At 37.5% G+C, this 17931-nt stretch overlaps 1 protein-coding gene across 1 annotated transcript in view; it reads left to right on the top strand.

The window, feature by feature from the left end:
• Positions 1 to 16563, top strand: part of LPCAT1 (lysophosphatidylcholine acyltransferase 1) — a 58385-nt gene extending 41822 nt beyond the window's left edge. The window contains exons 10-14 of the mRNA XM_079302497.1: positions 648 to 773; positions 6377 to 6530; positions 7391 to 7489; positions 11396 to 11534; positions 15662 to 16563. Of these exons, the coding sequence (XP_079158623.1) occupies positions 648 to 773; positions 6377 to 6530; positions 7391 to 7489; positions 11396 to 11534; positions 15662 to 15846 (703 nt within the window). The 3' untranslated portion in view covers positions 15847 to 16563. The remainder of the gene's footprint in view (positions 1 to 647; positions 774 to 6376; positions 6531 to 7390; positions 7490 to 11395; positions 11535 to 15661) is intronic.
• Positions 16564 to 17931: the final 1368 nt, after the last annotated feature.

Here is a 17931-nt window from a genome sequence, read left to right as displayed (position 1 = left end):
AGGATTTCCATCAATTATCTTTTGATGCTACAATTACTACAGAGCATCGAGTTAGAAGTGAAGCAAAAACCAATACTGAATTGTTTGGTGTATGAAGGCTTCAAAGTATTTTTTTCTGCCTTTCTTATGTCATACATTTAAAAATAACTTGTTTGCTTAGAGTTTAACACTACTTGTTTTTATATATTGTATTCTAGCTGTTCTTTATAGAGAAATGTTACCTTTTTGATAATATTAGCTGAAGGTAAAAGCTGTTCTGCTCAGGTGATTTTGCTAACACATTAATAAATCAATAGTAATAAAAATATTAGACACAGTTGTTAATAAATGTGTATTTTTGTTCTAAATTTAAAATTTTAAAACCCTAGTTATTCACCTGTATAATTTATATCTGTGAGAGTCTACACATTGCCTAATTTTTACCTTGTGTTCTTGCATATATTCATGGACTTGGTCAAAGCAGATGCACTGCTGTGGATCAAGTACCATATTTCATTCTATGTAAACTTACTTTTATGGGGTCTTCCTTATAGTTTTTCACAATAGAGAGCATAATTGTTACAGGATTTCTTGCTGTGAAAAAAGTGATTATTCTGGTCAGTTTTCTTAGAGTGTCTTGTTTACAGTGTTTCTTTGGTTTATTCAAGGGCGTTGGGAGTTTCAGTGACAGACTACACATTTGAAGACTGTCAGCTGGCTTTGGCTGAAGGACAGCTTCGTCTACCTTCAGATACATGTCTGTTAGAATTTGCAAAGCTTGTGAGAAGCCTTGGGTGAGCATATACAATATTTATGTGTAAGGTGCATCTTTATTATATATCTATGTTCATATTGTAACAATTGTCATGTAACAATATTGCATTTTTGAGTATAAATGGAATGTTATTGTCACACAATCAGGGAAACATCAGTATAAAATTAAAACAGTACTATACTTCGCTTGCAAGCAGCACCCCTGAATTCTAGTGAGTAGAGTAGGTTGTAAAGTGTTTATTTTCCATCTGACAAGTGAGCAGAGTGAATCTGAAGCCTTCATGAGCTAGAAGGCACTTTCTGAAGAGGATCCGGAATACTGTGGGATTCCTAATATTTGATAGAGTTAAGAGTCAATTGGCTTTTCCTGTGACATCTGTGGAGGTTAAACAAGTGCTACCAATAGCAATCTTGTGACTGGATTAACCTTGTAATAGTGAGGACAGATGGGTCACCCTTTCCCAAGAGGGACAAGGTGGTGCTTGATCTTTTGAGCAGGTCACTACCAGATGGCTTTTCTAATGCAGCTGTAGGTCAGTGCATGCAGCAAGAGTCCTCTCTTCTTTCTCCCCATTGTGCCATTTCCTGCTGGCTTTGGAACTTTCTGCTGTTTTCCAATTTTTCTCCTGCTTCTCCAGTGATCTTATTGAGCAACCATGAACTAAATGTACAGCCTCATCCTATTAACTCTCAATATGCAAACAATTTTTCATTTGCTTGTCTGATCATCTGAAAGTACAGAGCATAATTTAATGTTTCCATAAAAATGTATTTTGTTTCACTAATTTTTCCTTAGTGTTCAGCTTGTGTACATAAATGAAAGTAAAGAAGAAAAAGCTCTGTTGGAGTATAAGGAATGTAGGACAGCACACTTCAAGAATTCAGATGACAAGCATATATTAATCTATTGTCAGGAGTTCGATCTGAAAAGCTTCCATTAGGATAGGAGAGACTTCTAAAGGAAAAGAAAGATTCTCACTTTGTTTAAAAGGCTCTGAATTTACAGTACTAAGGAAGAAAAACAAGCAAAACAAACCAACCATCCACATCTGCTATTATGCAGTTGATAATCCCAGGATTCAGCTTAATCCTCTTGTTAAGTTGTCTGGCTTCTGTCTGCTCAATTTAAAGCTGTTCTTTCAAACTATGCTTTTCTAGGGTTTTGTTTTGGCCTCAAACAGTTACATGCATTTGTGAGTGAGGTTCACTGCAGCCCAGAAGCTCTCTCTCTGGTATGAGCAATTGATCGTGGTGAAATATAATCCTCTCTGAATTTGGGCATGTGCCAATAAGAAAAATATTATGATGGTATTTTTTGAGCACAATTGGATGAAGTTCTTAATATGACTTCATCACTAATGCACATTCAATAATAATGTAGTCATTTTGCTGTTTATTCAAAGATTTTGAGGGCAGGGAGGCATTAAGATCATCCACTATCATCCCTAAATAACTGGAACAGTAAATTTTATCCAATGGATTTTTCGTCCAGTGTTAATACTTGTTTTTGAGCAATGATGTACTTTCAAGGTAACATACAGTTTTAAGATTCCTGTACTAAGGCAAATTCAGAGTTCTTTTTGGTGTAGATTTTTTGAAATCAACTTACACCTCTGTTTGCTATACTGAAGAGTTACTTCTGTGCACATTGTGTCTACAGGATTCATTATCACTGTCTGTAAAATTTGCTAAGCCTGTGCTCAGCTGGATGGGATCCAGTCCAGAATCCATGCAGGCAGAGCAGTGAGTTCTCATGCTCTGTTAACAGAGCTGTACAGCTGGCTTGTAGCAAACTCTGTGATAAAATGACTGCTTTATCAATGAGATCAGTTGATCATAGACTTATATTCTCAAATTGTGCATTAATTAATTACTCCTCAAGGAGTCATGTTTCTCTTCAGTCTGATAATTTATGTCTGACCACCAGGCTAATTGCTAAACTGTGTGCTGTGTTACAGCTTTCATATTTTCATACATTTTAAATCCTCTGCTTCGTTTGATGATTTATGCTATAGTTAATTACCCCATTGTTGAAAGTGAATCTCTACTTGAGTTGGATCTATTACCATGTTCTGGACATTGAATCTTGTTTGGATTTTGTGCCTTACTAAAGACCTCTTTGGATATCTTCTTCAGGAAGTGTAATACAGTTAATTAAATCTAGTCTCTGTCTTTTTTAAATACCTCTCAAGAGCTGCTTTAAGATAGTTGCCTGCAAGGAGATCCTTGAGTTCTGATTTTAATTAATTTGCTCCTATTGTTTCAAGCTTCTGTTTGTTCTAATTCCCAATATTACCTCATCAAGTTGACCATGAGAATCCTTTCAGTCAGTGCAGCTGTAGGCTACAAAGATCTGCAAGGACCTCAGGCCTGGTGCCTGTCTATTCTTGCTCAACAGTCTCTACCATCCAGACTACATTGCAGACTTCTGCTCTCCATGTGTGCCTGAAATAGTGGTCCAGACTGTAGGCAGAACTTTGTGTCCCCAGAGTAATTGTCTTCACAGCTAACTACCTGTGCTGTGACTTCAGAGTGTTCAGAGGTCATCTATAACAAGGGAAAAAACTTCTGGAGGATGTTTACCATCTGCATTTGTCATAAAAGCAATGCTCTCCACTACAGGAGGTGATCATGGATCAGGGATGACAGCAAATGCAAACCATGATAGCCTCTGCTTTTCTGGATCAAGGGAGGCTGTGCAAAGAGAATTCAAGAATGTCAGTTTTGCAGTTTTTCGGTATACTTGCTCTATGATGGCAAGAAATTGCAGAGAAGTACATCAGCAGACATAAAACTCAATGTATTGTGCTTTTCTGGCTTAGGGCATGTTTCTGTGTGCTTGCAGTTTACAGTAGCTAGCTACAAGATCCAGCTGTTCTCCCAGCTCTCTGACACTAGAAGGTTTTTCACAGGTTCCCAGCATGCAAGAAATGAACTTGTTTTCAAATAGTCAAATATAGCTAAAACTAGCCTACTTGCTAAAAATAGTGATAATTATATTGTAAAATATTATACCTTCAGGGATCTGGTTTTCCTTGTGAAGTGTGCTGTGAAGGATTTAATGTTCAGAGCTGTTAATCTTGAAAAATGTCTTTTCCATCTTCATGGACTTAAGAATACTTATTGTTCTCTTTAGTGACCTAAAAAATGAAGCAAAACACCACAGTAGTAAATAATTTTATGTATCATAGAGCCTAGATCCTGCATGGAAACTATTAAGCCAACGAACATGATTTCATGAGGGAAGACATTTGCTGCTGGCTTTCTATAATTTAAGGCCTTCAATAGGATAAAAGTAACAATTGTAAAGGAATTGGGACATTCAAAACTTTTCACATTGCTTCAGAACCTGTTATGAGATTGGCACTTGACTTCTGACGACTTCAGTTTAGCAGCTTATGGTCATTGACATATTAATTACTTTCTGGTTTTGAAGGGCTAGAGGGAAGTGAGCCTACCTTAAATTATCAGAAGTGCAATGCTTCAGGTTGAAGCAGTTTCTCACTGATCCACGTACTGCTTTTGAGATTGCCTCACATCTCTTTCTAGATTTACAAAACATAAAAACCACAAGATGCCTGTAACATTTGTGGTGAGCTGTGTTACTTCCCATTCAAGATTTTGCCTTCCAATTTCTATAGCTTTTCAGGCTTAATTACTGGTGAAGAGGAGGTCTTGCATGTCTTGAGTGCTGCTCACCAAATGAGTGCTCCCTCAGTTCTAGGAGCTGAATTTTGAGACAGTTCTTTGTAAACAAAATCTCTCTGATTTAGAGACAAATGTTGCACTACATATTCTGCGTCAGTAGGGGCTTATCTCAAGGGAGGATTTAGGTGCCAGCTGTCCTCGTGCTACAGTTAAAATCCACCTCAGCTACTACTCTGGGATGCATTATCAGTGGCCACTTCTTGCATGTAATCCTGCATGTGAGAAGATGAGTTCTGTGTGCATCTCAGATCCTCTATGGATTTTTTTTGTTGTTGTTGTTCCTTCTACTTTTCTACTTGATCATGGAAAATTAATGTTTGCAGAAGGGTGTCTCACTCTTTTACACTGTCTAGGACTAAATCTTAGGTGCTTTAAAGCTAGGGTGGAGAACTTGTGAATGTTCTACAGGAGCCATGGGTTTCTAAAAGAATTCTTGTCAGGTCTTATAATTCAGAAATCCAGATCTTGGCATGGTTTAGTTAGTGCATATCGGTAAGTCAGTATAGGTCATGACAGACAATGTGGGAGCTGTATTTTTATTTAAAAGTTGTGATGTTCACAGTAAGCGGTTAAGTTCTGGAGCTGATGTGTCAGATCATCTTCCTAGCAGAAATGCTCTTTTCTTTTTTATAAGCTCCTCATAATGCTGATATTAAGCATTTTATTCATTCTTGTTACTGAGAGGAAGCTGCTGAGGAGTCCCAGCTGCAGTCTGGAACAGTTCTGGTGTAAGCTTCTGAGTTGTGTGAATAACTACTTTTCCTTGTCTGCAGCAGCAAGCAGCAAAACAGGCAACTGCAGGAGGACATTGTAGGAGACTTTACTTGCACCTTTTGTCTTCTGAGTGGAAAGATTTCCAAGTTACCCTAGATTAGTTCAGAGGAGACCTGATCCAGATCTGCTTGATATTGTATTAGGGGAGAAAGCTGCTTTTTTTTGCATCGTGTCTGCAGCACCATTTATTTTATTCATAGTAATATTATTCAGCAGGGCTTTTTTGTTTGGGATTTTTTGAGGTTTTGGGGTTTTTTTGGGGGTGTTTTTGGGGTTTTTTTGGGGGGGGGGGGGGGGTATTTTTTTGCGCTTTTTTTTGGGGGGGGTTTTTTGGGGTTTGGTTTTTTTTTTTTGGTTTTTTTTTTTGGTTTTGTTTTGTTTTGTTTTGGTTTTGTTTTTTGGTTTTTACAAAGCCAAAACAGGAAGCTTGACTTAGGCAAAAAAACTAACCAACAGCCATGCAGTAGATATCTAGGTAAGATTAAAGCTGTTCATTCATCAGTCAAAGTCTGGTTTTGCGATGGGGAAGGACTGAGGAAATTCTGTAGCTGTAGGAACTGTAGAAATTTTGTTTGGATTACCTCATAATGGTGTCCAACTCAAGACTGAATGTGAAAAATGAGGACTGATAAATAGGATTAACAGTATAATCACTATTACATAATCCTGATTTTTTTTTTTTTTTTTAGGTAAGATGCATCATGTCCTTCCTGTTCAGTGACATTAGTAAATATGGAAACATAATTGGTTTATGTTAGTGTCCTACAATACAGCCATATTTGGGTGACCTAAATTCCACCTAGTTCTCCATGCTTGGAATTTATTAGCTAGTTCTAGACTGTGTTTCTTCCTGTTGAACTGCTTACATGTATGGCTTGTAATCAAGGTAGACTAAAGGACTTGAGTTTGCCCAGGATTCTTAAGCCCTTGCAGTAATTCCTAATGCAGCTTGAGAACTAATGGGGGCTTTAAAATACAGAAATGCATTATTTTATAATAGAGTTGTGTAATAATTCTCTATCCAGACTTTGTAATGCTTTACACTGTAATAATCCATTTTTTCATTTGATACTTTGAAATATGTATTGTTAAAACTGGGTTGATTTTTAAAATGTGCAAAAATAATATGCTTTATATATAGGCTAAAGCCAGAAACACTTGAAGATGATCTTGATAAATATGCTGCAAGTGTCATGAAAATGAAGAAAGAAAAGGTTGATCTCAAAGAATTTTCAGCCTACTTGGAATTTCCAGTTTCTCAGACATTAGAAAGTATGTTTGCCCTTTTTGATGAGGTAAGAAACAACATTAAATTCAAAAACTTTACTACCAAAACTACGTTTGGGTAAACTCCACTTAGCCTACTTCTGATTCAGTTGAATTTCCTGAGATTTGATTTCTAAGCATTTCACCTTAAAATTTGCTTACTGCACTTCCCTTTCAGAGAGGTAAAGGCACCTGTCATCAGCTAAATAAATCATTCCCTCAGTTAGAACTTAAAAGGAATATCAGCTGGACAAAAACTTTTTTCTAGGTGCAAAATATGAAGAGGAAGAAAGGCAGGGTCAGGCTAGACCTCTGCTGCTACTTACTGCAGCTGAATACAGTCTCTGTTAGCTGATATTTCATTTACCTTGTAAATAAATTACTTGTTCTTCTGAAACCTGAAGAATCTTGGCAAATGAGCCCGTTTTTCATTCCTCTGGCAATCAGTCAGAATGGAGAAATGACAGTTATCTTTGTCTGGATGAGGTGCTGTCTGGACCAGAGGCTGGATATGTCCACAGTGGAGCAGATGTCATATATTCAGGGCTTAAATTAGGGTGCATTGTTCTCTGGTTTTCTGCTTTTAATTTCAGCCCAGTGATTCAGATGGTTTAATGGAAAAATCTTAAATAGGCGAGTGAAGGGTGACAGTAACAGCACTGTCTTCCAAGAGTATTTAAACTGTGACTTTTGACTGGGACTGTGAAAAGAATCTGCAGAGGTTTCACCCAGGTTCTTGTCCTCATGTGATTTCATTTCAGCGCGACTTCTTTTTTTGTCATAGCACATGGAACAATCTTTCTGAATATTCTGCATTTTTAGCAACTGTTAGTTATTTATAAAAACTCAGACAAACTGCACTATTTTGAGAGGAGGTTTTCCTTCACAGAAGGAAGATGGTGTAATTGACATTCGGGAATTTGTCATTGCTCTGTCAGTTGTCTGTAAGCCATCCAAAACTCTGGAAACAATTCAGATGGCATTTCAGGTAAGCTGCATTTTCTTGCTCTATGTAGTTTACTTATTTTTAGAAATTAATACTGGCATTAGACTCAGTAGATGTTTCCACATTTCCTTTTAATACTTATGTTTTGAAACAATATTAATAGAAGGTTAAATTAAGAGTTTGTGTTAACAGGGAATGCATTGCAAGTGTAAGTTTTGTAAAATTATTTGCTGTTTGAAATTGTTCTTTGTATACCTTTGGTAGAATCCTTTTTAGCAAATTAAGTCTCAAACCTCAAGTCCTTTTATTGATGCCTCTAAACAAACAGTCTGAGTTTTATAATGTTTCAATCAAATCTAATTTTTCAAATGAATAAAGTATTTTTTAAAATTTCCTGCATGTTAATAGAGATTATTTTTTATCTCCTTTTTTCTTGTTAAAATTTTCTTCCTTCTTAGTCTTACCATATATGTGTGGTGGTCCTGCAGTCTTTGTCCAGACTTGATGCTTCCCAGAAGTGCTCCTGATCTTGCTCTAGCCTCAGTGGTTTGTTGTAGCGTCACCATAGATTGTTAATGCAAGCTTTTTGGGAAAGTGACAGCAGCAATGCTTAACCAGTGGATTTCTGACACCTTGATTTATGAATTTTCAATTAATTTCTTTAATATTCCTGTTTCAACATATGAACTCTGCTGCATCCTGCATCATCTTGTCCCTTTGCCTTGAATTCACATGGTCTTTCACATTACTGAAACTGAGAAGTGCTAAGTCTTGATGCTGTCTTCACTATGGAATGCATGAAGCTCAGAGCATTCAGTTGCATGGTGCTACATTGCCTTATTTTCTGTGTAGTTGTGTTCAGGTTCTTCAGCATGACAACTTTAACTATGTTTTGCTGAAGAAATAAGGCTCCTGTGAATGCTTAGTGTTCACATGTATCATTCTTACTCTTTGGCCAGAATCCAATACATTTGGCAAAGGAGGAAGGAGTGAAAATATTTCATTCCTAGAAATATTGTGGGAAACCTGCCATTAGTAGCTGCTGTTATTTATGCTGCTTCTGAGGGAAAAGCAGAAAGAAAGGTCCCCTGACTCAGTCTGTTTCAGCTATAAAATAGCTTAGAAAATAGTCAGGTGCTGTTTGGTCAGCTCTGTCTTCATACTAAAATGAACAAATTTGAAGCAAATGTAAAGGGGCTTTGGGAATTTTTTTTTAAATTTAGCTGTTCGTGTTTCATAATGTGCAATATAATTTTGTCATTTGAGAAGGAAAAAGCTCAGACTGGATGGTTATTTTCTTTCTGCAAGCACTTGAAGTTAATTAAACTGTTTCTTAGGAGAATTTATGTTCTTCAATATCTGCTTCACTCTCCAACTCATAATACATAACTTTGAGTCACTTTGTTAATTACAAAATATAAAGTTAGCTGAAGAACTTCAAAGAAGCTCTATGCATGTATGAAGAAGGGGAATTACTCGGTGAGGGGAAACAGGTTTGCTCCATTTATCCTGCTAGTGATAATTTGAAGGATTAAGAAAAGTCTCAAGCTGAGGAAATTTTGCTTATTCTAGGATTTAAAAAAAAAAAAACAAAACACCTTGTTTAATCCTTTCCTACCTCCTGACTTCACATACAATAAGATATTCACACAGCTTACCTGGAACCATTGAAGGACATAGCTAGTACATGAGTTTCTGGCTTTGAACAGATGCTGTCCTCTGCCATGTGCTACTTCCTTCTGGAAAACATTTCACATTGCAACATTTCACCTAGCTACAAGTTTTTAAACTTGCTTAGTACCTGACTGAAGCACTTGAAAAATAGTATCATTATATGGAGTTCATAGGAAACTGGCGGGAGTGGGAGATTCATGTGAAGGCTGAGCTGCCATTCAGGGCCTCCATAGGCTGGAGAGTTGGGTGAAGAGAAACCCAGTGAGGTTCAACAAGGGCCAGTGCAGGGTCCTGCACCTGGGGAGGAAAAACTCCAAGTCCCAGCACAGGCTGGGGTCAGACAGACTGGAGAGCAGCTCTGTGAAGGAGGACCTGGGAGTCTTGGTGGGTGACAAGCTGACAATGAGCCAGCAGTGCCCTGGTGGCCAGGAGGGCCAGTGGGATCCTGGGGTGCTTTGGGCAGAGTGTGGCCAGCAGGTGGAGGGAGGTGATCCTGGCCCTCTGCTCAGCCCTAGTGAGGCCACATCTGGGGTGCTGTGTCCAGCTCTGGGCTCCTCAGCACAAGGAAGACAAGGAGGAGCTGGAGAGGGTCCAGTGGAGGCCACAAAGATGATTTGGGGTCTGGAGCATCTCTTCAGTGAGGAGAGACTGAGGCAGTTGGGAATGTTTAGTCTGGACAAGAGAAGACTGAGAAGGGATCTCAGTAATGTCTCATACCTCAAAGGGGGTGTCAGAACAATGGTGCCAAACTCTTTTCAGTGGTGCCCAATGACAGAATGAGGAGCAATGGCCATAAACTAAATTACAAGAAGTTCCACCTCAAGATGAATAAGAACTTATTTATTCTGAGGGTGGCAGAGCACTGGAACAGGCTTCCCAGGGAGGTCGTGGAGTCTCCCTTTGTGGAGACATTCCAAACACACCTGGATGCACTCGTGTGTAGTTGGCTCTAGGTGTACTCTGTACCCCTTGGCAGGGGGTTTGGACTAAGAGCAGCACTCTGGTTTAAGTGCTACACATTCCCTTCCAAACTGCTAAAGAAATGAAAGGCTGTTGTAAATCTTGTCAATATGGTGTTTATATTGACCACCCAATATTACCTGACTACTTTTTCTGTGGAAATGCAGCAGCTTTTGTTAAAGAAATATTCTTTGCCCTATTCCTGTGAAACAGCATGCAGGTTAGGTGCCAGGGGCAAAAAACAAAATTCCCAATTTGAGCATATGTTTACTTCCATAGAACTTCAATATTTTTATTCTGCTGAGGTGTGCTGTCTTGTGGCAACAGCTTCTGCTTATGTGAAAAATACATATTTATGCCTGTTTTGTTCAATCTCATCAGCTCCCACCTTCTTAGTGATGTAGAGAAATTAGAAGAATGTTTCCAAAACAGCACTTTTTACACGTTTTATGGGTTTTTTTATATTTTCAGTGTTGTCATGCTTGAAAAGGAGACAGAAATGTTTCAACAAGTCTTTTCTCTCACTTCACATTGTACAGGCAAATTGAGTTATTTTCAGGAAGCTTAATGAAGCTGCATTTGGTACAAATGTTTTGAAGTATTCAGATCCATTTCTCAGGGCAAAACACTGTACATATACAAAGATGGAATGAGACTATGAGCAGTTATTCTTAGTTATCAATCTGTCAGTAGTAAAGCTAGCTCTTTCTGCAAGGTCACTCTTTAGTATGTAAGATTATGCAAAAGATTGTTTTCTACAATAAATTCTTGTGCAAAATTACATGCCCATCACTGGTGTATAGGTTAGGATTCTCCTGATTAATACCATTCAGATACAGGTGTTTTATGCAAGCTGGGTTTTGGATTTTGGTCAAAGGAATCTTGAGTTTTACACCTGGCCAAGTGGTATCTGATTTAGGCTGACCTAAATATATCTCCCACTATCGCAAACTGTCTTGGAGTTTAGACACATAGCTCAATGGACTGAATATTATTCTCAGTTATATGTTTGCAAAACATGTTAATGTTTGACAGTCTTGTTACTGAATATCACAGTAATTCCAGTGGTTAGGCATGTAAATGTAGGACTTTTTTCTGATTATAGCCAGCTTTATTTTCTAAGCATACGCAGGTGAACTGATGATGATATTTTTTTATCCAGACAAATCTGGAATCCTCAATATATCTCATCAGTCTGAGAATGACAAGAATTTCTAATATTAAATTTTTATTTTGCTTTACTTCAATGTAGTGCTGATTATAGGAGTTGGCATTCAGCTTTGCAATGATTTATCTTACTTTTTTGATCCATAGCTGTACCAGTCAGAAGGAGGAACTGTAACAGAAGAGGATTTAGCTTGTATTCTGAAGACTGCCATGGGTGTGTCACAAATTGATGTTACACATCTTTTTAGAGCTGTAGATGAAGAAGAAAAAGGAAAGATAACATATGGTAAGTATTCTGACTGCATCTGAATTGTCACAAAATGCCAGTTGCCTACACTCATGTTAACAAAACAAGCAGTTCTATTTTTTATCAAACTTTACCTTTTTTAGTTGGCTTGGTGACTTGAATACTGATACCAACATTGTAAACCAAGTAAATTCACATTTTAAAAAAGGGTTTCACATTTGGTATCAAATGGCATGTTTTCAGTTTTCCCTTCCACATTAAGTCACATAGTAAGAGAATTAGCTCCTTCAGCATATTCTGTTCTGTGACTTCCATGTACGTGGATGTCTTTTTAAAGAAAGTTGCTTTAGCTCTGTCTTGTTTTGTCTCTTGTGTCTGGGAGCAGGAATGAGGGGTTAAGCAGGCTGCCTTTCTATAGTCTGTAATGTAGGTGGAAAGGAGGTGAGAAAATTGCATTTGCAAAATTGAGACCAAGGTGAATAGATTCTGCTGAGAGTCAGAGTACTTATATGTTACTTCAGATTTTATTTTATGCAGTAAGTTTCCAAATTTAGTTGTATCATTTGAGTATGAATTGAGTTGTTAATATTCAACATACTTAGTATCTCCAGTAGAGAACATACCCTGTTCTAATTTTCCCTCAGGTTAATCACTATATATTTAATTTGTAAAAATCTTACTAACTAATACATCAGTGTTACTAAATCATAGTTTCTACACTAGTAATTCCTCTGTTTTAATCATACAATATGTATGTGAAGCTTCAAATACACAAATATTTTAGACTTACTGAAATCAGTATCATTGCCACTGTCCTTTCCTTTTTTCCTGACTACTGTCTTCTCTCCTTGCTTCCTGCTATACTACCCCTTTACTTTCTGTGCCTCTCATCTGTCACATCCCAGCAATTCCACATCCATCCAGCTCCTTGCTTTTTTTCCTGCCTATTAGTGTTGCTCTTCCTACTCATAATATGCAGCGACTCAGCACTTCCCCCCACCTCCCAATCAGCAGCTTGAAAAATACCAGCACACATCTTAAGCTGGTAAGCATAGCAGAATTTTAATTTTGGCACATTTCATTGTTTGAGAATAGCTAAATTTGTAGTCATGTCCAAGTGAACTCAGACCAGGTCATGTGAGTTACCAAAGAATTCATATTTTAATGTTCATCTTTAATAGTTGCATTTAATCTGCACTTTTTCCCTAAGTGGTCATTGTATGTTCTCATCACAAGAAAATCTGGACCATTGAGCCACAGCAGTGGCTACTGGAGTGCTTGGCACTATTTTATGTCCTGTAGTCAAGAACAGTTTTTTGTGATCCAACACAAAGTAGGTAGTAAAATGGTGTTTGCACAATTTCTTTGAAACTTTTATTGTGCTTTTTCTGAGGTAAGTGCTCATTTTATAACAGAAACATGTCATTTTAACATATCTGAAGATTTAATAGTAGGAGTAAATATCCAAGTTATTAGATTAGAGAAATAGAAGTTGTAAATAAATTTCTGGTATGGCATTTCTATCTTAAGTTCCTGCCATAAACATTCAACTTCTTGCCTTTCCTGAGAATGTATGGAACTTCACACATGCTCAATTTGTTGCATGTAGTTACTAGAAAGGAGAGATGAAAAAACTTGCAGACCACCTGAGTCTGAAGATACAGTCCAGACAAGTTCTGAGAAATCAAAACATTGTGTCTGGTGGAACTAATGTTACTTTAGATACACACAGCAGAGAGTGTTGGAATTTAAAGCAGGAATATTAATTTGAGTCTTACTTGTAAGAACAAAAGACAAAATACCTAAGGTATCAAACCTGAATTGCTGCACTCACGGCAGAGTCCGTGAAGCCACAGATCTCATCCCAAAGGAAGAGCTCAGGTTGCAGGTAAACAGAATAATCAAGAGCAAAATCGAGATTGTGTAACTAGATTTGTAATTGTGAATCCGAGTTATTGGAAACCTGGATTTTGGTTGCATGGTTGCCAAAGATCTATGTATCAGTGCTCTTAAGCAGTGTGCAGTTGGTTTAGTTATTCTGATGTACTTTGATTGCAAAGCATGTTCTAGTCTAATGTAGATAGAGGCAAGATTGATCAGTCTTAAGAAATGATTGTGGAGAGTTTAAATAGGTTCTCTAGGAGGGCATGCCAAATTCTAGGAAACTCTCCACCAGCTCTTGATTGAATTGTCTATCTGTGAAAGTGTTCTGAAGACTTGCTGTAGCCAGAAAAAAGCGGGGGAATTGGCCATATTGGCTGTATCTCTATGGATGAAGAATCAGGAAAGGAAGAATTATTTGCTTAAAATAATTATATATTAACCACAGGATTATCCTATGATTTAGCTTAGTGGAAACAAAAACTAGGGAAGATTAATGAACACAGAGGTTCCAGGAGGAGCATCAAGTAGTTAGGAGTGTGGGAAAAACTTCTTGAAGTAGTATATATGCATACTTAGTGTGAAGATGTAGATGTGAGTCTTAACTCCACTTTGGGTTCTTTCTTCATATCTCTGTTTTTGGTGGAGGTGAGAAGTCACCTTCTTCCCCAGGTTAATGACTGAGGTGATCTTTTCCTTCAGTCTAATGCTTCACAGTTGCTTTCAATTTGAACTCCAAGATGAGACCTGTGATTAGAAGTTATGCTGGAATAGTTGGTTCTTTCTACATCACCTTGTTTCACATTTCTGATAAGGCAAATGGGATTCCAAGCACTTTTCATTGCACTCTGCTGAGTACAGCTTCAAAAAATATTCTTAATACTTTCAGGACTTATTTCAGCAGGACCTAAAATGAGATCTATCCAAAAGATTACTCTGTTCAATTTGGATTCTCTTTTCCTCATAAAGACCTTATTCATTTATATGATCCATCAGTCTGTTGTACATTGTTTTTCAATATAGATGGTAATGTTTGTTTTCATGACCTAAACTTCATCAACTTTTGTTGAAGTTATAGGTCCAGAATGCTCTAGATCTGTATAAACTGTGGATAAAGAATACTCACATTTTTGAGTGGAAGGATGAAGTTATGTTTATTGCCTTTTCCTTGCCTATCCCTTCGCAACAGTTCAGAGGTAGGGTTGCCCTACAACTTCAGTGCCCCTGTAAGCTATATGGCATTCCACTGCCTTTTGCAGTATTGAAAAATTATGTCATCTCAAAGAGTGGCAGAGAGGGGAAAGCTGCAGTGTTTCCCTTCTTCCATACCTGCCCATTTGTAGGAGACACTCCTTTGAAAGACTTCTTCAGGTGTCATCTGCTCTGCTCTTGGGAATTCACATCATCATCTGATCATGAGCTCTTCTGGGATAGCACAGTGAATTTGAGTGGGAGGTGTGTGATACACTGTAGGTGCCTGAATTAGTGAAAACATTCACATCCAGATTTTTCTAGTGTCAGTTTACATTATAAGAATAGTTTCTTGTTGCTTGGATCCTGTATGGTATCTTGTGTTCAAATCCTGTCTGAATAAAGTTATATGGGCAAATTGAGACAAAGTTTGTGTCTGATTTTCAACACAAAATGTTACTTCTTGATGTTAAGGCTTCCCTACTCCCCCAATAATTGATCTGACTTTTTTTATTATCCTGTTGTTATCCAACATTAAAATCAGGATTTTTTTCCTGTGTTATAAATGATCTCCTCAATATTATTCTCTAAAATATTGAGACTTCTAAAATGCTGAAATCTTTCTTGAAAGCAGAAGGCAGCCATGACGGTGTTAGGTTGAAGCAAACCAAGTGCAAAGCATTAAAGGGCATGTTTGCAAAAGACTTCTAAGAATTTAAGAAATGACTACTCTTGATGTTCAGAGATCTTCAGCTGGAGGGCTTCTGTATTTCCCTAGTGAATAATGAAATGCTGTGTCAGGGTGTGTGGTGCTCATCATGCATTTTAATACAAATCTGAGCTGTTTACCCCTTCATACAGCTTAGCTCTGGCCTGAAGTGTTTTCAGAGGGCTTAGATAACTCTTTGCAGTGTCTCAGCTCTGCAGATGTGGTAAACTTATGCTGAGAAGCTAAAACAAGCACTGGGGATAGCATTATGTTAACTGCTGCTATTTTTCTCCAAAGAAATCATGTGATTATATATGTGTAAGTATTCAAATTTAGCATCCTTCTGTTTCAAAGAGCTGATTCTGGGCAACAATTTTTTTTTTAGATGACTTCTACACATTTGCTGTGTTGCACCCACACTTTGCAGAAGAATATCTCTATGCTGATCAGATGGGAGCTGAGAGTGGCTTGGAGACTTCATCTCTTTCTGCTCCTAATGGTATCTGTACTGACTTCAGCCCTGACAGCAGTGGAGATCGAAGGAAACCCTTGCAGAAGAAACTGAATTAACACTACAACTGTTACCTTCCTCTCCTGGTGAGAGGGTTGTATTTTCTTGGGATTTTCATAAGTCACTCCAATTATACAGCAAATACCAGTTTTGTGTGTGAAAGTTCTACCTGAATACCATCTTTAAATCATATGTGCTATATTTAACAACATCTTCCAGGTTATTTTGGGAAAGGTGTTTTTTGGGGGTTTTTTTGGGTTGGTTTTTTTTTTTTTTTGGAAAGGTCTTTGAAAGGCAAAAATGTGAATGTGCTTCATTATTAATGTTCATATTTAAAAAGAAGCGGCACAACTTATTTATATTCCATTGGCTAGTTCCATGTACCAAGTGTCGCACAAACTGTGCATGTATAAAGAAACTGTAGCTACTATGGTGTAAAGTGCACTTTGGTGATTAGTGTTTTCCCTAGTTTTGGGGATGTTTATTTGGGGCCAAACTTTGCTGTCCATATCTAATAGTCAGTCTTGTTGATTTCGGTGGGATAATTCTTTTCAGCAAGGCAAGCATATTTGGCCCTTTGTTTTGGTTTCAGTGAACAGTTTGGAAACAGTAATACAAAAACTTGCTAAGGATTACTTTTTATTTTTATTGCTGAACGACAAAGTTGTTTCTCTTTCCATGGTAGAATGAAAAGGAAAGGCTCCTTATCTCTCACCCCAACACTTTTCTACTGTAATCTTCCGGATGCAATTAAACATGAATTCTTTCCAAACTGACATGCCACATACTGTTTGAAAATACATAACTGAACTGTTTGTGCTTTTCTCTTATAACCAATTCAGATCATGTCCACACAACATTTTATGGGAGATGTTTACAGAACTATATTTGATTTAGATTTATCAGGAATCACAGGTTTCTTTTGTAGCAAGCCTGTACAGGTAACATAGCATGGAATACATCATGAAAACTTTGGAGTATCAGCACAAGTTGGAAAAGGTTGCAGTCACTTCAGAGGCCAACCCAGCAACAAGTTGCAGACCATCATGGAGAAGTGCTAGTTAAATATCTATAGCAACATTATACGTACTTCATAGAACATACAGAATAGTTTAGAACTGTTAAAAAAACCCACCACACTTGTATTAGTAAGACTTATGGTTCCTTTTGTAAAGCCAGATGCCTTAATTGCTACTGGAGGTCTCAGAGAAAAATCTAGATGATTATAAAGCCACAGAGATTCATTGATTAGGAAATGTGACAAAAGCCTCAAAGAGTAGGAAAGAGGACTCTTACAGAATAACTGTAAGAGATGGCAACTCTGCTTCCAAACAAAAAAATCTTTTGAGTAATTTTTGACTAGTTTTGTAGGGTTTTGTGCATGGAAAACTATTGAGATTTGAGTCTTCCACAAAGGAATTTAAAACTAGATTTGAAAGAGAAGAATTTTAGCAAAAGACATCTGTTTGTACCAAATGCTTTTATAACTATTTTTAAATAGCAGGAGGTGTTTTAAAGCTCATTAGGGTATTGGAATGTGTCCTTAGAAATCCCAAACTATATGTGGCAGGTCTCCAAACTGGAACTGGCTTTAATAAAGAGGGTAGGAGGAAAAACTGTAAGAAAAGATCCTTTATTGGGGGTATGTGGAGGTAATAATTAAATTTTTGGTTTATCTAGGTAACAAAAGCCAAGCGCACAGGGCAGCAGCAGACTGGCTGGCAAGATCTGAATTAAAACTGATCATGAAAAATAGGAGAAATTGATTAAAAAAATAAGGCACATGAGAAACTACACTTAAATAAGAATAGTCAGATACAAAGAGGGGGGAGTGAGTATTACTGTGCTATATCTTAAGACAGGGATAACACAGAATATGTCAAACTGAGCACTGTTAACTCTTTGCTGCAGAAAAGATTCTCATGATGGAGGGATGCATCAGCATGTGGTCTGTGAGAAGTAGGGTGGTATTTCTGTGTTAGTAAGATGTGATAAAGTCTTACCTGGGGTACCTGTTCCTATTGGGGCACCTGAGAGAGATGGGGTGTAACGGAATAAAGTCTAGAGGACAGAAAGTACTCAAAATGAGATCAATAGTATCCTTTAATCTAAAGAAGAGGAGACTGAAGGAAGATGTGAACAGT

This window comes from Erithacus rubecula, assembly GCF_903797595.1.
Source record: "Erithacus rubecula genome assembly, chromosome: 3".
NCBI classification, from domain to species: domain Eukaryota; kingdom Metazoa; phylum Chordata; class Aves; order Passeriformes; family Muscicapidae; genus Erithacus; species Erithacus rubecula.
Note: the sequence above shows the minus strand (reverse complement) of the source record. Positions and strands in the feature narration are given on the sequence as shown.